The 24,361-nt window shown below is 40.4% G+C and overlaps 1 protein-coding gene across 4 annotated transcripts in view; it reads right to left on the reverse strand.

The window, feature by feature from the left end:
- LOC143033414 (uncharacterized) overlaps window positions 1-24,361 on the reverse strand; it is a 109,639-nt gene that overhangs the window by 84,812 nt on the left and 466 nt on the right. For 3 of the 4 annotated variants that reach the window (XR_012967178.1, XM_076198818.1, XM_076198819.1), the window contains exons 2-3: window positions 14,194-14,392; window positions 3,368-3,468 (exon numbers count right to left, since the gene is read on the reverse strand). Coding sequence is in view for 3 of the 4 variants with exons in the window: in XM_076198818.1 (XP_076054933.1) it covers window positions 3,368-3,468; window positions 14,194-14,242 (150 nt within the window). In the remaining variant the exon portion in view is untranslated. The remainder of the gene's footprint in view (window positions 1-3,367; window positions 3,469-14,193; window positions 14,393-24,361) is intronic. The other variant, XM_076198820.1, reaches the window with a different exon arrangement.

Below are 24,361 nucleotides of genomic sequence, written 5' to 3' on the forward strand. Positions count from 1 at the left end.
CACTCTCATTTTCTTAGTGCTTCCCACTGCAACTACCTTTCCCTCCCTATCCTCTTTCACATTTAGCAACTGTCTTAATGCTGGATAATGGCCTGAGCATGTGCCAATGTTGTTCTTGTCAGGCTTGGGAAGGTTTTTCCTGTAGGGCTTATGTCTGGGAGTTGTTGTTGCAGTATTGAGTTTGATTGTCATTGTTCACTAGACTGTCTGGTCAAGTATTCCCATCTCCTTGAATAATGTCATGGCTGAAATAAGTTTTTCTGTACATCATTTTTAGAGTATATGTTGTGTTGTTGGCATGCATAATTGTGTGCAATGCAGTCTTCCATTATCTGTTGTATAGTATGGAGTGAAGTGTTACATCCTGGACATTTATCCGTGATGCAGTCATCCAGCTGTCTCTGGTAACTTAGAAGGGTTGGATGGTGGTCACACCACAGCCTGGCCAGGTGAACTCTGTCCTCTTGAGATTGGATTCAGAGGGATAGACATCAGGGGGTTGGGCATGCAGCAATGTGCTATCTTTCAGTCTGTTGATGGAACAGTGAACAATATGATTATGGATATGCTTCTGGAGGTGGGTGTCTGGTGGTTGTGGAGGAAGAGAAGAGAAGAGAAGAGAGTATTTGTGTATGATACAGGTATTTGGGTATTGTTTTGATGTTTCTTGGCATGTGTGGGTGTTCTGCCATGTGGTAATGTGTGTACTGTGTTTGTGGAGGCTGTGGCAAGTGTTTGTGTGCCTCTCATGTCAAGGTGATCCTTGACTTTGAGGACTTTCATTTCATGGTGTAGATGGTCTGTAGGTGTTGTATTTGTGCAGCCTGTAATTATCTTTAGGATTTTGTTCTATATAATCTGTAGTGTGTAGCAGTTTATCTCAGTGAGGTTAGGGGCCCATGCGGAGCTTGCATAATTCATCACAAAGTGTATATATTGTTTGTATACTCTATTGATAGTTTCTTTGTTTTACCTGGAAGCTATTAAAGTGCATTAAGTCTAGGTGGGCATTTTGTCTATGTTTGTGATGTGTTGTTTGAATGTCAAAGATATATATTATGCCAGAAATCTTGGGTGAGTGCGTGTATGGTATGAAGGTGTTGTTGATAACTCAGCAGAATAAATAAAAAATGGCAGCAAAGAATGCCCAAGCCTACTTAACCCAAAAAATCGAGTCTTACCAAATTGAATAAAATTATGCTTAACTTCTTTGGAATACTCAGACGCATTGGCCAAGACACATAAAAATCATATACCCACTCTAGGATGGCCATGAGAAAGGTCGGGAGTTGTAGATCTGGTGCGAGAATCAGTAGTGGCAGCTTTTACTACCAGACTCGGGGGTGTGTGCTACGGCGTGCTCAGATTATCCTGCACAATGGTTGGTATCAGCGCAGTTTGGTTTCAAGCACCTTTTGCACCAAATAGATAGAGCAAGTTCTTAGGGACACCATAAACATGCAGAAAAAATTATTTGGGGGGATTTGGCATCACTAGCCCTGCGTGGCCTACGAGTGTCACTATCACAATCACTTTACTCTGTTTTTGGTTCTCGATCGTATGGATCACTGTCATTCGCATACAAAAGCTTCCTCTTAGTTCCTTGAGGCATGTTTACACTCATATCACACTGATTGAGGCAGATAATCCTGATAAATAAGATACAAAAAGCACTCCCGAGTCACCATGTGTATCAACGCTCTACCGCGTGTATGAAAGCACTAACTGGCATCGTAGCATTCTCTAGGCAGTGTTGATAAGTCAGACAAACTTCCCTAAAAGTATGAAAGCACTACCAATTCTAGTGCGATTTCTGTAAGGGGTTGAATATCGTGCCGCCCAGGCAGCATATCGGTTCTCCCCAGTGCTGCCTCCTGGGCGGCATATCGGAGTTTATGGGTTAAATAAACTGGAACAATGGCTCAAATATAACAGAATGGAAGCTTCACACCAGATATCAACAGTGACATTACTTACACCAGACAACTATGAATAAAAAAACCACCCTATGGTGAAATCAAGTGGTCAAATCCTTCCACATTAGATACTCGTATGACTTTCAGGCCATATATTAAAGACCTGAGAATAAAAATTAACAAGACTTTAAGCAACAGAAAGAATTTGTAATACCATCTACAAGCAATTCATTAGAACCATCCTCAACTATGCCTTCATAGCATGGTTTCCAACAATCAACAAGGCAAACACTTACTCTAAAACAGGAAGACAATGCAGAGTAACCCAAAACATCCAAATCTCAGGTACAAAAAGGCTATACAATAGAGTCCATCAAAGTACAATAATTTCACTATTACTGTTCAACCTCTTCATGAGTGATCTCCCAACTCCAGAACCAGAACTAAACATCAGTACTCTCTCATATGCAGATAACCTGACAATAATAACCCAGCACAGTAAACACAAAATAGCAGCAAAGAATACTGAAGCCTATTTGAACAAGCTGGAACAATGGCTCAAGTATAAAAGAATTGAAGCTTCACCTAAACAATAAAATAGAAAATTATATTAATAAATAAAATAAAATTAATAAATAAATAAATACATACATACACATACCAAAGGCTTTTTCCCCCTTAAAGGGAGGTAGACAAAAAACAAAGGCATAAAATCCACTCCCACCCATTCCATCCCCACATACTCCACTCCCATCCAACTCCCTCCCTCCCTCTTATCTAGGCTCCTCCTGGATGATGGGTCATCCTTACATCTTGCCCACTGCTCTGGGACAGAAACAGTGTTGCAAGACACACCACATCCACAGCAAGGCCGCTTCATTAAATCGATGACCCCCCTCCGTCCCCTCATGCAGAAATGGAGAAGATGGGGAGAAATTCCTTCAGGCTGCATCAATTTATTTTTCACACATACTCTCTCACCCCCCACCCACTCCCTTTCATGCATCACAGCATCATCCATACACAACCATTCTCCATTCACTTCTATCTTCTGTCTTTTCCTGTCCTTCCTCTTTCTCAATGCCCCTTTTACCCCATCCATCCATCTCATCCTTGGTCGCCCCCTCATGTTCACTCCTACCTCTGCCTTCCACATCTCTTTTACTAATCTTTCTTCACTCATTCTTTCCATGTGTCCAAACCATCCCAATACTCTTTCATCAACCCTATCTCCCAACTCCCTTTCCACCCCTTGTTCTCCTCCTCACCTTTTTTTTATGAAAATAAATAAATAAAGACAAATTCTTCCAAAAGGGACAACCATATTGTCATCCTAGGGAGTAATACATGAGGAAGCAAAGATATTTAATATGTAAATGATTAGGTGTGTTATTAGTACAGTATTTACATATAAAGATTTTACTAAATATATAAAGTACAGGGTAACTTACTGAAGGAGGCTCAACAATTTTCAGCAATTTCAAGAGCCGTGCATCAAGCTCTTGATCTAACTCAAGCAAAGCTTCATCTACCCTACGTGGCTCTCCTTTACCTGAAACAATAAATCAGATTTCTAAACATAAATGTATGGAATCAAAAGGATGTGAAGAAATACAGTTTTCCATATAGATGCATAAATATGTGGAATTGCTTAGAAAGTGATATAGCCCAAGCTGAAACAATGCATGAGTTCAAATCTAAATTTGATAATTGGAAATAAAAGATACAGATTAAGTTGGAACAGTACATGAATTTGAGTTTAGGCATGTTAGAAATTTAGAGAATAGGAGACGGGACCCAACAACCATTGCTCCTTTCCTGTATACTAAAATTAGGTAAATATTACACAGAAGAACACCCACATAAGCCAAGAAACATCAAAACAACACCCAAATACCTATATCACACACAAATACTCTCTTCTCTTCTTCCACAACTACCACACACCCACCTCCAGAAGCATATCCATAATCATATAACTCATTGCTTTATCAATAAACTGAAAAACATTGCTACATGTATTGTTACATGCCAGAGTCCCTGATTTCCATCCCTGTGAATCCTCTTTCCCCCTTACGGACAGAATCCACCTGTCCAGACTACAATGTGGCCACCATCCAGCCCATCTTATTACTAGAAGAGGCTTGATGACCACATTGCAGATAACTGTCAAGGATGTAACACCTCATACTATACAACACATTATGGAAGACTACATTGTACACAATCATGCATGTCAACAACACAATATACACTCTATGAGGGATTTGTGGGAAAACCCCATTCCAGTTGTGGCATTCCTCAAGGAGATGAGACTGCTTGACCAGACAGTCTAGGGAATGACAACAACATTCTTCTGATAAACCTCACACAAAGAGTTTTCATCAATTCATATAAGCCCCCCACACAGAACACTTCTCATAACACCATTCCCCATCATAATCTTGACAAACAAAATATACAACACAGACATTCACAATGATACAAAAAGATGGTTGGCCAATTATATGGCTAGTAGAAATACTTATGTCATATAATGGCCAATTATTGCTCACCTGAAACTTTAGGAATGGAGTATCACAGGGCTCAGTTCTATCCTCCACACTCTTTAATCTACACATGCATGATACACCCACACCCAACACCTCAGAAATACAAATCTCTTCTTACGCAGACAAAATAACAATTAAATGCACACACCATAATGCAGACAATGCCGCAGAAATACTATAACTATACCTCCACACACTCAATACCCGATTCACTACAAACTCTCAAAATAGCCCCAACCAAATCTATTGCCACACTTTTCACCAACTGAACAGCAGAACACAAATACATACCTTGCATATGTATCAAGAGCACTCTCATACCACATGCACATACATCAAAGATTCTTGCCATACCATACAATACATCCACATCATTCAAACACTACATCACAAACATACGGACAAAATATACACTTACACTTAATGCACTTAAATCAATTGCAGGAACAAAATTTGAGCAAAGCAAAGAAACTACATTTGCAATATACAAACAACATACATGTTCAGTGATGAATTATGCAAGCCCTGCATGGGCCCCTATATCACACCTTTAGAAGCATATCCATAATCATGTTGTTCACTGCTCCATCAACTAACTGAGAGACAATTTATTACTACATACCAGACCCCCTGATATCTATCCCTCTGAATCCTCTCTTCCCTGAAAGAATAGTCCACCTGGCCAGACTGCAGTGCAGCCACCATACAGCCCTTCTAAGCTACCAGAAGAGGCTGGATGACGGCATAACATATAACTCTCCAGGATGCAACACTTTACTCCATACTAGACTGCATTGTACACAATCACACACACCAACAACACAATATATACTATATAAGGGATTTGTGGGAAAACCCCATTCCAGCTGTGTCATTCCTCAGGGAGATGGGACTACTCAGCCAGACAGCCTAGGGAACAACAATGAAATCCCCCAGCCATCACACTCACCTCCATCACCCATTTATTTCTCTTTTGTCTTAGCTCCTTATGGATGACAAGTCATCTGTCCCTACCCACATCAGAATTAATGCATGCAGCAAGACAAAGCAAATCCACAGCAGGCCCCACAGCTTCATTTACATGGCAACACTCCCTCCTTGTTCCCCCATCCATAAAAGCACATCACTGACCAAGGAATGATTTGCTGTTTTAAAACCATGTATACCAGTCTCATATCTAATTGTATTTAAAGAAACATGGCTATTGACTCTAATTTCATCATAATGAAATGCTGGAACTCTTTCACAATTGTTCAAGCAAAATCATTCATCACATAATGTATGAACTGAAACCAATGATGGTATATGCCTGCTCAGACCAGTTAGGGACAAAAGGGGGGAGGGGGGAGGGGGGGGAGGGGAGGGGAGAGGAAGGGAGGGATGGAGAGGGGTAGAGAGAAACAGAGAGACAGAGAGAGAGAAAGAGAAAGAGATATCAAGGGATATATGGAGAGAATGAAAAGAGACAGGCAGGGAGAGGGAGAAGAGAGGGAGAGTGGGAGAGTGGGAGAGGGAGAGAAGAAGAGAGACAGAGAGGGAGAGAGAGAGAGAAAGGCAGAAAGATAGAGAAAAATTGATATATAAAGAGGGAGGGAGAGAGAGATAGAGAGAGAGAAGGGGGAGGGAGAGAGGGAGAGGAAGGGAGGGAGAGGAAGGGAGAGAGAGAGGGAGAGGGAGGAAGAAAGGGAGAGGGAGGAAGAGAGAGAGAGAGAGAGTGGGGGAGGGAGGGAGAGAGGGAGAGAGATAGAGAGGGAGAGAGATGGAAAGGGAGGGAGAGGAAGGGAGAGGGAGAGGAAAGGAGAAAGAGAGAGAGAGAGTGTACAGGGAGGGAGGGAGAGAGGGAGAGAGATGGAAAGGGAGGGAGAGAAAGGGAGAGGGAGAGAAAAGGAGAGGGAGAGGGAGGGAGAGAGAGAGAGAGAGAGAGAGAGAGAGAGAGAGAGAGAGAGAGAGAGAGAGAGAGAGAGAGAGAGTGAATGAGTGAGAGAGAGAATAAGTGAGAGAGAGAATGAGTGAGAGAGGGAGAATGAGTGAGAGAGAGAATGAGTGAGAGAGGGAGAATGAGCGAGAGAGAGGAGAGGAGAGAAGAGAACGAGAGGTAGAGAGGGGGAGAGAGGGAGTGGAATGGGGAGAGGAGTGGAGTGGGGAGAGGAGTGGAGTGGGGAAAGAGGGTGGTTGAGAGAGGGTGAGGGGAAATAGGATAGAGGAGGGAGGATGGGGGAGAGAGGGAGGGGAGGAAGGAAGGGGACGAGAGTTTGGGGGAGAGGGGAGGGGAAGAGAGTTTGGGGGGAGAGAGGGTGGGGAGAGCCAGAAGGGAGAGAGTGATGGAGGAGAGGGCAAGAGGTAGTGGGGGAGAGGGCAAGAGGTAGTGGGAGAGAGAGAAGGGGAGGGGGAGAGGGCAAGAGGTAGTGGGAGAGAGAGAGGGGGAGGAGGAGAGGGAGAAGAGGAGAAGAGAGTTTGATTGACAAATTTGTTATTTTTGGCACCACAACATCATGGTCATATGACACTGCTAAAAAATGTTAAGGACAGCAAATATGGTAGGTTGAAATATTTATATCAAACATAAAAATTTTTGGCAAGGTAAAAACTATCAAAAGGTACTTGAAGTGTGAATGTACAAAAAGGGAATGGAGTGAGTCAGCAAATATTATCAGAACAAAAATATTCAAGTGAAGTAATAATCTATTTCAAAGACCAGCCTTCTCTACAAACATATGTGTCTAATGTCCTGGGGAAAAGTCCATCTTTGCAAGTTTCTGTGAGATACACAGTATTTCATTCCCACCACAACAATGGAAGAAATATCATTCCTGCAGGTCAACCAGATTGGTCCATTCACTAGAAAATGTCAGACTGTGAAGGGGACTAAGCAGTTATCACAGAATGGTGAGACGTGTATGGCCCATCCGGAGACAGGTCAGTGCAGTCTCTGAGTGGCATCCCTATACATGTGCATATGGTCATGGACAGAAAACAAAAGGGGTAATCTTCACAATCTTAGAGTTGGTTATCAAAGCCTCCCACCTGCTCTGCCAGCTGGCAAGAATCCCCATCCATATAGTGCAGTACATGTCATGAAATGGAATGGGGTTGGAAGGAGCAAGCCCAGTTGCTGCCTCTTCAGCCAGCCTATCAGCCTTCTCATTCCCTAAAATTTCCACATGTGCTGGGACCCAGCAAAGCCCAACATGGGAGCCTTTACACTTGAGTAGGTAGAGCTACTTATGAACTGATAAAACAAGAGGATGGAGGGAAGAAGGACTAAATATTCCACAGCAGAGAGAACACTGCACGAGTCACTAAAAATTTTAATAGATCAAACAAGAGGAGTAAAATTTTTTTTTTAAAGCTAGGATAATGACAGATAACTACTGTAAAAATAAAAGCAACACTGGAGGTGCTATTGCCTTGACAGAATGTACCAGACCCTAGCATCAGATTTTGAACCATCTGTAAATACACGGATGAGTCATACTGTGTGGAACAATGTTCTAGGAATAATACATGGTACTCATAATCTGGTAACAATCTTTTATTAGAAATAGTAGGGCTGAAGGTAGGTATGTAGGAGAATTGCCAGGAAATTAATAGGGACATACAGAAATAGAAGAAACACTTAATGTCACCATAGCAGATGCAACTCTGGATCCAAAGAATTTAAGGAAACTTGGGTGAGACAAATATAGCTGTGAGCATGAATGTTGAGAAACTGACATACAAGAAACTGACTCAGGAGGACATTGAAGTCAATACCAGCATCTCAGCAACAAGGACTGGCAACATATGTCCAATGGAAGGACACCTGCATCCAGGGCCCTCACATGGAGGGAGGCATCTTGGGCGGCGCATTTAGGGGGGTGACCCTGAATATTTTACTGTAATATACAAATTTTGCATTAGAATAAACAAGAAAAATATTTGTTTCCCTTATCCTTTCTGCAATGGGCATTAAATACAGTTTTTAAAATATATCTAATTATTTCATAAGCCAATAACTAAAACAGGCTGTAAGGGATGGTGGAGATGGGAAGTGGTGATGGAGGAGGGGGGCAGGGCATCACTGAGAACTTTGCCCCAGGGTGGCACTTATGCATGTAAGGGCTCTGCCTGCATCCACTAATAAGCTAGGTACTGGGGAGCACCAACATGGTGCACCGAGTTCAATACATAAAGCCAACCAACCATACTATAACTTAGAATCATTGTTCATTGCAATAGGAGGGTCTGTGTCATGTTCCATGACATGTCACTGATACAAAGAGATGCAAATATGGCGCCCTAAGCCACATTCTAGCACGAGCCATATTTGTGCACCATCTTTAATGAAAATGCCTATTGATGTTAAATTCAGCCAATTAGTAGGTTATCTTAAATTAGATAATATAATTTAAATGTGAATTAGACTTTTTCTCATGTGAGTGTCCCAGTTGCAGGAGGACTTACAAACCAGCAGCAGAGTATACTTCTGTCCAAGGTCCTAAGTTGCCATAAATGATGATGCGAAGAAGTAGCGTCCACATTATTATAGGTGTTCTCCTTTTTTGTTAAATAACTAGAAATTGATCATTTGTAAGCCTTCTTCACACAAAAATAAAGAAGTGGATAGATTGCGTGAAGCCAGGCAAATAGAGGTAGGTTAGGTTTATATTTATAATAAACTGGCACTTGCCATTAGCATGTGCTGTGGTCTTGGTATAAATCTAAGAGACACAGGCAGTGGCATCTCTCTGACTCCCTTGCTCATGCCCCTCACATATCCTATATACACCAGGCTAAGGTAAATTATATACAGTGAGTCCTTGTTATACGGTACATATGCGTTCCTGAAAACCTTACCGCAAATTTAAATTACCGTATACTGAACCCAAGTTTTGACTTATGGCAGACGTACCTTCTCCCTGCTCTTTCCTCTTCAAAATATCTAATTTTTACCTCCAAAACATGAGCGGATACCGTATCTGTGAATTTTTCTTACCGTAAATAGAATTGGGTAGTAATTACCAAATACCGTAACTGTGAGTTTACCAGATAAAGAATTACCGTAAAAGGAGGACTCACTGTATTTTTATATCATGTGAACTAAATAGTTTTGCATCTCACCCTTTCATTGTCCTTGTGAAGCAACAAAACCCCTTTAAAAGGCAAATTATCATATTAGCTACTGGGCTGAGTAACTGTTCAAATCATGGCCAAGATTTAATCCATCAACTCAAAAACAAAGGCTAGTCCGTGACAGTCTGTTTGTCAGCACCCCAAGAGATACGGGTCAAATTCTAAGGAATGACAGTGCCTTTATACAAATAGCTTTTTTAATAAAAGTGATAGTTCTTTTAACCCCTTCTAGATTGATTAGGTTTCATTCTTATATGAGCTCTAGGTGGCTGCTTTCCTATATATTCAGTACTTATTTAAAAATAAGAATCTTGAAGAAGACTTTAGCTATGTGAAGACACTCATATTGGCTTGCCATGTATACACTTAGACTATATTATCAGAATTAATTTTACTTGCCATTTCTGTTGCAGATAAATGTGGGCAAAAGCTGAAGATAAATATGAGCAAAAGTTGAAGATAAATGTGGGCAAAAATTGAAGGTAAATGTGGGCAAAAGTAAGGTGAGATGTACAAGGGGAGAATATGGCAGCAAATTGTAGGTGAGTATTAGGGGAGAGAGACTGGAGGAAGTGGATAGTTTTAGATACTTGGGTGCAAAAGGGGCAGGAAAGGGAGGAGTGGAGGTGGGGGTAGAATGTAGATTGAGAGAAGCAAGTAAATGCCTTGGGGGATTAAAATGTGTAATGAGAAATAGACATTTGGGAATGGATGCTAAGAGGAGATTGTATGGGGAAGTGACTGTCGACAGCACTGTATGGGGCAGAAACATGGAACATAAGAGAGGAAGAGAGGAGGAGTTTGAATGTGTATGAGATGAGGTGCCTCAGAAGTATGGCTGAGGTGAGGAGGAGAGTGAGGATGGAAAGGGAGTTGGGACATCCCCGACATCTAGAAGCATGGTAAAATAATCACCATTCCAAAACCGAACAAAGACCCAACAATCCCAACATCGCACCGCCCAATCACACTTCTCTGCACCCCCTCTAAAGTCATTGAACGCCTAATACTTAAAACTTGTCACACCATATATTCCCCTTGCTGACTCACAACACGGTTTTAGGCCACTACACTCCACAAACACTCTTCTGATAAACCTCACACAAAGAACTTTAGATGGCATCAATTCAGATAGGCCCCACCACAGAACACTTCTTATAACATTAGACATTAGTAAAGCTTTTGATGCTATCCCCCCCACAACCTAACAAATAAAATATATAACACAGACATGCACAATAACACCAAAAGATGGCTGGCCAATTATCTGGCAGGTAGGAATGCTTACGTGTCGTATAATGGCCAATCATCGCACATCAGAAACATTAATAATGGAGTACCACAGGGCTCTGTTCTATCCCCCACGCTCTTTAATCTATACATGCATGACTTACCCACACCAGACACCTCAGAAATACAAATCTCTTCCTACCCAGACGACATAACAATCACATGCACACATCGTAACACAGACAAAGCTGCAGAAATAATCCAGCCATACCTTGATACACTCAACACATGGTTCATCACAAACAGACTCAAAATAGCTCCAACCAAATCTACAGCAACACTTCTCACCAACTGGACAAAAGAACACAAATACATACCTCATCTCTACATCAACAACACTCTAATACCACACACAAACACATCGAAAATTCTTGGTGTAACATACGATACATTCATGTCTTTCAAACAACACATCACAAACATAAAAAACAAATGCACACCTAGACTTAACGCACGTAAGTCAATCTCTGGAACAACATTTGGACAAAACAAAGAAACTAATACAACAATATACAAACAATGCATACGCTCAGTGATGAATTACGCGAGTCCTGCATGGGCTCCTAATCTCAGTGAGACACACCACAACACCCTTCAAATCATACAAAACAAAGCCCTAAAAACAATTACAGGCTGCACAAATACAACACCAGCAGACCATTTACACCATGAAACAAAAGTCCTCAAAGTCAAGGACCACCTCGACATGAGAGGCACACAAACACTTGCCGCAGCCACCACAAACACATCACACCCGCTGCACTACATAGCAGAACACCCACACACACAAAGAAACATTAAAACAACACCCAAAGACCTGTATTACACACAGATACTCTCTTCTCTTCCTCCACAACCACCAAATACCAGCCTCCGGAAACATATTCATAATCATATCACTCACCGCTCCATTAACACACTGAAAGACAACACACTGCTGCATGCCAGACCTCCTGATATCCACCCTTCTGAATCCTCTCTTCCACGAAAGGACAGAGTCCACCTGGCCAGACTGCGGTGTGGCCACCACCCAGCACTTCTAAGCTACCAGAAGAGGCTGGATGACCGCATTGTGAACAGCTGCCCGGGATGTAACACTTCACCCCATACCATACAACACATAATGGAAGACTGCATTATACACAATCATGCACGCAAACAACACAACATACACTCTATAAAGGATTTGTGGGAAAACCCAGTTTCGGCTGTGGCATTCCTTGGGGAGACGGGACTGCTCGGACAGACAGTCTAGGGAACGACAACAACAATATATTCCTTACATGTCATCAGAGGCATTCTAGAAGGGATAGGGGGCATTGAATGGCAAAAGCCTTATCCCCTGAAGAGTAATTTGCCAAGAAAAAAGCATGGGGAATAGACTAAGGGAATAGCACTGGCCACCTCTAGAAAGGATAGGGGCGTTATTGAAGGCTAGCAACCTCACTTCCTGAAAACTTATTCTATAAGGCAGTGGATCAAGGAGGGTAACAGATGTACTATGTATCTTGTATGGATTCAGGGTATTACATTGCAGCATTTATGACAGCTTAGTAGTGTACTTATCATTACCAGTAGAAATTTACATTCCTTTAGGTCATATCTGAAAATGCCACTCAGCATCTGTATCACAGCTGTACTTGTATGATTAATGGTCATATCACTATCTCTCTCATATTTTCTTTCTGATCTCACCTCTCCTACTCCTCAGTTCTCCTTCCTTTCCCCTCTCCTTCTCCTGTTCTCTTCACTCCTCTCTAAACCTCTTCTCTCCTCTCTCTCCCTTTTTTTTTGCTTGACAATACATTGCCTTTTCACTCCACTCCTTCCTTCTGTTCCCATCACCTATGCTTTCACATGTCTTCCTCTCCCTCTCTTCTTAAAATCTTATAGTAAGGGTGTTATTCAAAGTAATAATCTTAGATCAACTAACCACTGTATTTCTGTAAATAAGAAAGCATAAAGGAGTTATGGACAAACATTTTAATCATATACTAGAAAAACCCATGTAGGAAAAAAATTGTATGTCATAAGTCAAAGTGAATTTGGAATTTGCTTTGAATAGTTCTCAGATGTAATTGAAGAAAATGACATATTTGGGAAGATACAACAGTCAGCTGCCAAAATGGTACCAGACATCAGAGGCAGGTCACATGAAAGTCATCTAAATATTTTAATATTTTCTCTGAAAATCTGAGACTTGAGGACTTGGTACAAGGTTTCAAGATTTCGAAGGGAATTCATACCAATCAATTCATTGCCCTGGTCTCTCTTGCAGGAGACCCATAACTTCTAGGTAACCAGTAATAGTCACCAGGTTGGCCCTTAAGTCATTCAAGCAAGAAATATTGTGTTATTGGCTGGGTATGGTTACGATGGGGCATTGTAATATAACATGTTCTTTCTTCTGTGTGATTGTTGCATCTGGGGCATTTTGTGTCTGTGGCCAGGCCTATTTTTGGTTGGTACTTAGTGCTGGAAAGTGACCTGAACACAGTTGTGCAAGTGCAGTTCTTGCTTCTCTTGAGAGGGATTTTTCTGTGGGGCTAATGTCTGGTGGGGTTTGTTGGAGGAGGGAGTTAGATGGTCAATTATGGAATGCTTGCTTTGTGATTTGGATGTGAAAGTGTTTTAGTATGGGTGTGCTGTGTAATCCAAGTGGAAGGTTGTTGATGCTTGAATAGCATGGGACTAATGAAGGATACCTGTATCCATATACAATCCTTCATTAGTCCCATGCTATTCAAACAAGGTGGACAGTAAAGCTGTCCATTTTCAAAACCTATCAACACCATCAGGAGTCTGCCACTTGGTCTTCAGACTGGGCCCAAGATATGTCTTTATCAACTTAACTGCATTTTGCACACCTTTTACCACATGGAGAGCTAGCAACCTGCAACTGCTCCCTTCCATCTCCCACTTTCAATCTGTGACACAGAAGCAATCTTATATCAATACAACACAGACAACAGTCCAAAGTTTCTTCTCAGAGAGATCTATGTAAGGGTCCAAGGATTGTTGCCAGCTGCTATGGGGCTGCAGGTTTTTCCAATTAGTGAAACTTACACAAGAATTATTATTACAGCAATCCCTCCCATATCCACACTGCCATCATCTGAACTTAGCCAATATCTAAATATAATTTTACCTTGCATATCTGAATACACTACTTCCAAAAGCCAAACATGCTTTGGCCCAATTAAGTTGGATATTGGAGGAATTACTGCATTTATTTGCTTGGGTCTTTCTGTGTTTGTATTGTTTTTATTCATCATTACTTGATTTGTGTGTACTATATACAAATTTTATTCTTTCAGACTTACATTTCTTGATATTGAGCTTCATTCCAAGCTTTTGTCTTGTGTGGTACATATACCACCATGAAGGCTTTTCTATTTTGCCTGTAAGTTCTAGTTTTCAGGTGAACTGCTTCAGCCTTTACTCAGATTTGCTTCTTCCAACTTTATTTCATTTCTCACAATAACCATTACCCCTCCACCAATTTTATCTTCTCTGCCACTTCTGCAAAAGATGTATATATTATTCTCTAGCTGTAGAACAACATTTCTTAGGAGTTTGATCTCTACCAAGCACAAAATATCAAGCTTGTATACTCTCAGGTAATCATTTATCTCCATCCTAGCCAATAGCAATCCATCTACATTAGCATAGGCTACTTTAACCCCTTCCATATGATGATGCCTATATAGGAGTCATGAGGCATGGGTGGGTATATTTACTTAGTTGTATTTACCTAGTTGTATTTTACGGGAAGGGGAGCTACACTTGTGGTGTCCTACCTCTGTATCTCAGTGTCTAGTTTGCTCTTAAATTCATGAATGGTTTTTGCACACTATTTTTTTGTCCAGTTTGTTCCAAGTGTCCATCACTCTATGTGAAAAACTGTTTTTCTTCAGATCTCTTCAATAACTATGATTTTTTTATTTTCTTTCCATGTCCTCTTGTAATTCTCCTGTACCAGTTTAACAAGTCCTCTCTATTGAGTATTTCTGTACCCTTCATGATTCTGTAGATGGTCAGTAGGTCGCCTCTCTCCCTTCTTTGCTCCAGAGTCGGTAACTCCAGTTTAGCCAGTCTCTCCTCATATGATAAATTTGCAAGTGCAGGGGCCATTTTTGTGGCTGCTCTCTGGATTCTTTCTATTTTCTTTTTATTCTTTTTGGTACTGGGTGACCACAGTGTTGCAGCATACCGTATTCTAGTCTAGGTCTTATCAGCGTAACTAATATTCTTTTAATAATTTCTTCATCCAAATATGTAAATGCCACTTTTATTGATCTTAGCAAGTTATAGGATTCTCCGATAATTTTGTTTATCTGTTTGTCAAAGGACAAATCGTTTGAGACAATTACACCCAAATCTTTTTCATATCCCACTTTCTTTACCTCCTTAGTTCCAATTTTATTTTTCCTAATATTCTATTTTTACTTTTTTCCAAACTCCATTATGCTACACTTCTTAACCCCTTCAATACGAGCCAAAATCTCGCGGGCAGCATTAGCTGCCAGACGTGCAATGTTGCATCATAATACTCGCATTATAAAAAATAAAGTCACCGCTGTATTAATCGTTTTCTCTTTCACCCGTGAATTTTGATAACCATAGAAAATATGATGAAGCCAGTTTACAGAGTATGGGGGTCACACAGGTACAACTACAATAAATATAATCAAGACGCCAACGTCGGCATCCTCGTGTACCCACTTGCTCCTCATGACGCCTACATAGGCGTCACCGTATGGAAGGGGTTAACCTCTTCAGTACAATTCAAAATCTCGCGGGCAGCATTAGCTGTCAGACGTACGATGTGTCGTAATAATACTCGCATCATAAAATATAGTCACCGCTTATATCGATCGTTCTCTCTTTTACCCGTGAATTTTGATAACCATAGAAAATGTGATGAAGACAGTTTAGAGAGTATGTCATTACGCAGGGGCAACTACAATAAATATAATCAAGACGCTGATATGGCAGCCTCGCGTATCCACTTGCTCCTCATGCCGCCTACGTGTGCGGCATCGTATGGAAGGGGTTAATGTTGAAGTCCACTTCCCATTTCTGACTCCAGTTCCATACCTTATTCCTATAGTGATTCGCAATCTGTTTCAGTTTTTACTTTCCTTAACAATTTAGCATCATCTGCAAAGAAGTTCATGTAACATTGCACATCATTATCCATGTCATTCACATAAATAGCAAACATTATTGGAGCCAGTACAGACCCTTGCTGAACTCCACTGATCACCTCTTTCCAACCTGAATATTTTTCTCTGAGTACTACTCGCATCTTTCTGGTAATCAGGAAGTCCTACATCCATTATAGTAGGTTCCCTTATATCCCTCCTATATGTTCGAGTTTTTTTTTAATAATTTTTTGTGTGGTACCTTGTCGAAAGCTTTTTGTAAGTCCAGGAAGGTAAAGTCAGCCCAAGGAGGAGCTGAGTGAAGCGTGGGAGGTGGTGAAGAATGGAGTAGAGGTGGGTGTGGAAGAGGACTGGGGGTGTTTCAAGGAGGAAGTGACAAGGTGTGTAAAGATGGTATGTGGAACAAGGATGGGAGGGAATAGAAGGAAGGGTAGTGAGTGGTGGGATGATGAAGTGAAGAAGGTAGTAGAAAAGAAGTGAGCATTCAGGGACTGGTTGCAAATTAGGATGAGAGAAAAATATGAGAGATATAAAGAAAAAATATAAGCAAAACAAAAGTTAAAGGAGGCAAAAAGGAGAGCAGATGTGGGAGGAGTATGACAGAACATTTTGAAAGCAATAAAAAGATGTTTTGGAAGGATATCAAGAGAAGAAGGGGAGGCGAGTCAAGTAAAGAACAAAAGGTAAAAGGTGCAGATGGGTAGATCTTAATGGAAGAGGATGTGGTAAGGGGAAGATGGACAGAGTACTATAAAGAGCTGTTGAATGTGGATAAGGATAGGGATGGAGTGATGGTAGTAGTGGGAGGCACTAAGAAAATGATGGTGATGGGAAAGGAAAATGGAAAAATAAGAAAGGGTGAGGTGCAAGTAGTTCTGAAAATTATGAGAACAGGTAAGGCACCTGGGTTAGTTGGATGTCATGCAAGGTGTCTAAAGGAGGAAGGTACAGTAATAGTGGACTGGCTAGTGAGGTTACTTAATGGGTGTCTAAGGGTAGGAAAAAGGGGATAAATGTGTGTAGTCATTTCAGAGGGATCAGTTTATTGAGTATAGTTGGGAAGGCTTATGGGAGGGTTTTAATTGAAATGATAAGGAGAGGAAGAGGAATAAATTATAAAGAACAGTATGGTTTTAGGAAAGGTAGGGGTTACATGTATCAGACTTTTATGGTAAGGCAGATATGAGAAAGTTTTAGGAAAATGTAAGGATTTTTTGGGTCCTTTATAAATTTGGAAAAGGCTTATAACATGGTATACAGGAAGGTACTGTGCAGATATATGGGACTGGGAGAAAACTGTTAAGGGCAGTCAAGAGTAGAAGAGGCTGTGTTTGAGTGGGAAATGGAGAGTGAGTGGTTCGAGGTAAAGGTGGGACTGCATCAGGGTTGTGTCATGTTGCCATGGCTGTTCAATGTGTACATGGATGGGGTAATGCGGGAGGTAAAGGTGAGAGTAATGGGTAGGGGGCTGGAGATTGTTAAAGAAAATGGAGAAAAGTGGGAGGTGAGTCAGTTGTTGTTTGCGAACGACACTGTGCTTGTGGCAGGGTCAGAGGAAAGATCAAGGGATGGTGATAGAGTTTGGGAAGGTATGTGATAGGAGAAAGTTGAAGGTAAATGTAGGTAAATGCAAGGTGATGAGATGCACAAGGGTAGGGGATGGCAGTGAGTTTGAAGCGATTCTAAAAGGAGAGAGGCTGGAGGAAGTGGATAGCTTTAGGTATTTTGGATCACATGTGGCAGGAAAGGGAGGAGTGGAGGTAGGGGTAAATTATAGATTGAGAGAAGCAAGTAAATGCCTCAAGGGATTAAAAAGTGTTGTACCGATGGCATTGTATAGGGTAGAGACTTGGAATTTAGGAGAGGCAGAAAGAGAAATTTAAACATGTTCAATATGGAGTGTTTGAGAAGTATGGCAAGTGTTATGAGAATGGATAGAGCAAGAAATGAGATGGTGAGATCAAGATAGGGAACTGGCAGATAGGAATGGTTTGAGCACATGGAAAGCATGAATGAGGAAAGACTAGCAAAATAAAATGTAAAAGTCAGAGTTGATTGTAGTGAACTTGAGAAGACCAAGAATGAGATGGATAGGGTGAAGGGGGCTTTGAGTAACAAGGGGAATGTCTGTCAGGCAGGGACGGGAGAAGGCAAGAGATAGGTTTGAGTGGAGAATGATTGTGAATGGAATATAAATTGACACTGCCCAAAGGGATTCATCCTTATTTTTTCTATATTTATATGAGGGGATGAGGGAGGATGGCCATGTAAATGAAGTGATTGGCCCTGCTGTGGATGTGCCGTGTCTTGCTGTATTGCTTCTGACTTCGGGTAGTGGGCAATGGAGAAGGAAGACTCTTCATCCACAAGGAACTAAGATAAAAGGAAAATGGGTGACGGATAGGAGTGGAATGGGTAGGGGTGACTGCATGCCTTGGCTGGCTACCTTCCTTAAAAGAGGGAAGAAGCCTATTGTTATGTATGCAAAAAGACATATCTCAAGGATATGAAGAAATACATTTTCTACATAGTTGCATAAATAGCTCAGATGATATAGCCCAAACTGCAACAATACATGAATTTATATCTAAGTACGATAAATGGAAATAAAGAATATACACCAAAGTAGAACCATACATGAATTTAAGTTAGGTACGATAAATTGGATAGTAATAGATGAGTCACATGAGCATTGCTCCTTTCCTGTATACTGCAATTAGGTAGATACATATATACATACATATACCAAAGTCTTTTTTCCCCTACATGGGGGGTAGCCAAAAAGAAAAAGGCATAGAAACTACTCCCACCCATTCCATTTCCTATATATTCCACTCCCCTCCACCCTCCCTCTTATCTTGGCACCTCCTGGTAGATACAATAAGGTAAACACACTGCCCCACTCTAGCCATATCCAGACAACACAATATTTCTTCTTTGAGTAACTTATGAGTCAATTCAGTGGCTTTAATAGTTACTGGGGAGCCAAAGGTAGGGGCAATGGATTGACTGACTCTTGTACACTAGGAAGATATCCCAACTTCTTTCAGTACTGGTAGCCATGAATTCCTAACAGTTGGCTTCTTCAAAGAATTTTCTTAAACCATAGAACTTCATCTTCTCTCTGCCTTGCTTGTACAACTCATTCCTTAGCTCTATCACCCAGTACTACTAATCAAATTCAAATGATGAGAAATAAAGAGGATGCAGATTTTCTTAAAGAGTTGTTTGTTGGAGCCATGGAGCTTGATAGCAATGCTCTTGTGATAAATAAAATGTTTAGATTGGGCACTATGAATGAAAATTCCACAAGACCAAGACCCTTACTGGTGGGCTTTGATTCAGAGAGCTTGAAGAATATGGTACTAAAGAGAATAGTCAATCTCAGAGGACGTGAGAAATATAGAGATGTCAAAATCCATTGTGACATGACCAAGGCCCAAAGAGAGAAGCAGAAAGAGTTGACTGAGGAAGCAAAGAGAAGGGAAGCAAATGATCAGTTGGGAAAGTTCATTTACCGGGTGAGGGGTCCACTTGGGAAAAGAAAAGTGGTAAAAATACAGCTGAATCATTAATCTACTAGTACACAAACGCTGACACCTTGGCAAATAAAATGACTGAACTGAGAACTAGAATATTATTATATGTACATAATGGACCTGATATTATATTTATTAATGAAGTAAAACCAAAAAACTGTCGATATGACTTGGTATCAAGTGAATTACAAATAGATGGATACAAAATGTTTACTAACATTATGGATGAATTAGGAAGAGGTATAGTAATCTATGTCAAAAAAATATGCATGCACGAGAAATTAAACTAATAACTAATTATCAGGAATCTGTGTGGATTAAAATACAATTACAGGGAAAGGATGAAATACTAGTAGGTTGTATATACAGAAGTCCTAACAGTGAAGAAGAAAATAATAGTACATACATACATATACCAAGGCTTTTTCCCCCTTCCAAGGGAGGTAGCCAAAAAGGGAAAGGCATAAAAACACTCCCACCCATTTCATCCCTAAATACACTCCACACCCCTCCCACCCTTCCTCTCATCAGTACCTCTTCCTCTTGTTACTTCCTTAACATGCTGGAACATATAAGTATCTCTCAAAGTTTCCAAAAATAGGTATTCTTCACTATTTATACCATTCTGGGTTGTCCATCTTTGCCAGCTAATTTCAGGGAAATTAAAGTCCCCAGTGATGAGTACATGGGATGTGTTCATTTCTATTGCCTCCTTGATAAGTTTTCTTAAATTACTATTATTTTTTTTTTTTTTTTTTTCTCAAAAAGAAAATAATAGTAATTTAAGAAAACTTATCAAGGAGGCAATAGAAATGAACACATCCCATGTACTCATCACTGGGGACTTTAATTTCCCTGAAATTAGCTGGCAAAGATGGACAACCCAGAATGGTATAAATAGTGAAGAATACCTATTTTTGGAAACTTTGAGAGATACTTAAATGTTCCAGCATGTTAAGGAAGTAACAAGAGGAAGAGGTACTGACAACCCTAGTCTTTTGGACTTAGTCTTGACTAATGAGGAGGATATGATAAATTCAGTTACAACCTTATCACCCCTGGGCAAGAGTGACCATAGCTTACTGAAATTCGACTACAATTGTTACATACGGAGAATTCCAACAAAAAGACAGGTCTTCTTCTATGATAAAGGTGATTATGAAGCAATGAGAAAAGATTTTCCCCAGAAATGGACGGAGAAGGTACTAAAAATTGATGGTCTTGAGGACAAATGGTCTACTGTGAAGAACAAATTAAAAGAGGTGGAAAGCATATATGTTCCTAGTAGAACCTATGATAGTAATTTAGCCAGAGATAGACACAGACTTATTAAATTGGACGAGGGCACCAAAATGGCTATTAAGAAGAAAAACAGAAGTTGGTCTCGGTACATGGAAACCAAAAACAGCACTTGACAAGTTGCAGGAATATAAGAAATGGAGGAACAAAGTACGGTGTCTGACCAGAAAACTTCAGAAAAAAGAGGAAAAAGATATAGTAGGTCAAGTTAAAGAGAAACCCAAGAAATTCTGGAGTTTCATCAAAAGTAAACTTAAAACAGTGACTAGAGTTACAGACCTAAAAGCCGGGGATGGAAAAATTGCCATAACGGATGAGGAGAAGGCCGAGGTATTATCAGCCTTTTTCTCAAAGGTGTTTACCCAGGAACCAGATGGTGAATTGCCACATATACCAGTTCGTAACTTTGATGAACCACTGAATGACTGTCAAGTGAAAGAGGAAGATGTATGGAAAAAACTTGGAAAGCTAAAAGTGGATAAATCACCCGGCCCTGATAATATAAATGCCAGGATCCTAAAGGAACTCAGGGACAACATTACTCCAGTATTGACAGAGTTATTTGAAACATCTATTAGAGAGGGGAAGCTACCGGAAGACTGGAAATCAGCTAATGTGAGTGCAATACACAAAGGAGGAGATAAATCTGAGGTCAACAACTATCGCCCTGTGAGCCTCACATGTATTACTTGCAAAGTTCTTGAATCCATTATAAGGGATCACATTATGGAACACATGACACGTAATGATTTGTTTTCAGACAGTCAGTTTGGATTTCTAACAGGTAGGTCAACTGTTCTTCAGCTGCTACATGTTATTGACAAATGGACCAGAGTCATTGACGATGGAGGAGAAACTGATGCAATATTCTTAGATTTTCAAAAAGCATTTGATAAAGTCCCTCATCAAAGACTTCTAAGAAAGCTTGCTGGATATGGTGTGGGCGGTAATGTCCTCAGATGGATCACCTCATTTTTGCTGGAGAGGAGGCAAAGAGTCCAAATCAATGGAACATTCTCAAAATATCAGAGTACACAGTGGCATTCCCCAAGGCAGTATACTTGGACCAGTGCTTTTTGTCATATATATCAATGATTTACCTAGCTGTGTACAGTCGGACCTGTTCTTATTCACAGATGATGACACTAAAATTTTCCGAGAAATTAAAAATGAAGAAGACAGACATAAATTACAAGAAGACTTGGACTTCCTGCAAGAATGGTCAAGAACATGGTTAATGCCATTCCACCCCCAGAAGTGCAAACACATGAAAGTAAGTGGAGGGCGTAGGCAAACAAAAGACACAGTATATTATATGCTACGTGGTGAGGAAAATGAAACAGTGGTTCAGAGAAGTGTCAAGGAGAAAGACCTAGGCTTGCTTACTGATGAGAGTTTATCCTTTGGTGACCACATACAGGAAAAAGTGAACAAAGCCAACCAGATCATGGGAATGATTAGGCGATCTTTTGTATACCTTGATATACCAACATTTCGCACTCTTTTTAAGGCAATTGTTCGACCTCACTTGGAATATGCTCAGTCCGTCTGGTCACCTTATAAGAAAAAAGATATTAGGACAATAGAAAATGTTCAACGTAGAGCCTCCAAGATGGTGCCACACCTACAAAACCTTAATTATGAGGAAAGACTAAGGAAGCTGGACCTTCCAACTTTAGTATATCGAAGATTACGTGGAGATATGATGGAGGTCTACAAAATTTTAAATCAGTACTATGACCCTGCTGTTAATATAAATTTCCAATTGAGAAAAGGACCAACTCGGGGCAACATCTTAAAGATCTTCAAACCAAGGAGCCGGACTAGACTGCGACAAGGTGTTTTCCAAGTGAGGGTAGTGGATGCTTGGAACAGCCTCCCCAATAGTGTCATAAAGGCAAAATCTATAAGAGAATTTGAAACGAAACTTGATAAGCACTGGGAGAGACAGGCAATAAAATATGACTATGTAAAAACTATTACATTTACTGGCACACCCGGCAAAGACCTACCGGAGGATGACCAAGATGTAATTTCTGCATCTGGCCAATCGAAGGTCACCGATCTGGACATATAGGTCTAGCGACCTGCGTCCAGTATCAACGTAAGATAACGTAAGATCACCTTTCCCTGTGGACCAGGGATATTTAAAGAAACAAGTGATGTCTGCTTCCTATGTAAGTAATAGTTCAATCTAACTGGAGTGTCATCTCTAACAAAGTCATGTCTTTTAGCCATTGGTAATCATGTTTTTCACTGCAATATTATTTTTTCATTAATCAAGAAATCATCAGTATCATACTTCCCATTCCTCCTAATTTATTTCTTTGCAGTCTCCCACAAGAACTATATTAATTTGTTCCTTATCTTTTTCTAGGAAAGATGTGTCTGATAGCACTTCCTAACCAGTTTCATTCTTAACCTTTGGTTTAGAAGGGGAGGAGCAGGTATAATGTCATGATTGTCTCTCTGGACAACTGGTTTAAATTTTCAGATGAAAATATACGAGTGTGTATTTACCTAGTTGTATTTTGCAGGAAGGGGAGCTACGCTCGTGGTGTCCCACCTTTGTATCTCACAGTGTCTAGTTTGCTCTTAAACTCATGAATGGTTTTTGCACACACTATTTCATTGTCCAGTTTGTTCCAAGTGTCTACCACTCTATGTGGAAAACTGTTTTTCTTCATATCTCTTCTATAGCTATGTTTTTTTATTTTCTTTCCATGTCCTCTTGTCCCAGTTTAACAAGTCCTCTCTATCGAGTGTTTCTGTGCCCTTTATGATTCTGTAGATGGGCAGTAGGTCACCTCTCTCTTTTCTTTGCTCCAGAGTCGGTAACTCCAGTTTAGCCAATCTCTCCTCATATGACAAGTTTGCGAATGCAGGTGCCATTTTTGTGGCTTCTCTCTGGATTCTTTCTATTTTCTTTATATTCTTTTTGGTACTGGGTGACAATGTCACCGCATATTCTAGTCTAGGCCTTATCAGTGTGACCAATATTTTTTAATAATTTCGTCCAAATATGTAAATGCCATTTTTATTGATTTTAGCAAGTTGTAGGATTCTCTGACAATTTTGTTTATCTGTTTATCATAGGACAAGTCGTTTGAGATAATTACACCCCCATCTTTTTTGGATCTCTCCTTCTTTACCTCCTTGGTTCCAATTTCATGTTGTCCTGATATTCTATTTTTGCTATTTCCAAACTCCATTATGCTACACTTGTTAATATTGAAGTCCACTTCCCATTTCTTGCTCCAGTTCCATACCTTATTCAGGTCTTCCTGCAGTGATTCGAAATCCTTTTCAGTTTTTACTGTGTGTTGTATCATGACTGTTATTGTATCATGTGGTAGACTCATGATCTGTAGTCCTGGGGGTTAGTTCAGCACTCGTATTACCTAATCACTGTGTATGAATGTGTGTTTACTTGATTGTATTAACTTAATTGTAAAATGCAACAATAGATGTTTGTTTGCGGGTAG

Source organism: Oratosquilla oratoria, chromosome 15 (genome assembly GCF_046742065.1).
Source record: "Oratosquilla oratoria isolate Oo_2021 chromosome 15, ASM4674206v1, whole genome shotgun sequence".
NCBI lineage: Eukaryota > Metazoa > Arthropoda > Malacostraca > Stomatopoda > Squillidae > Oratosquilla > Oratosquilla oratoria.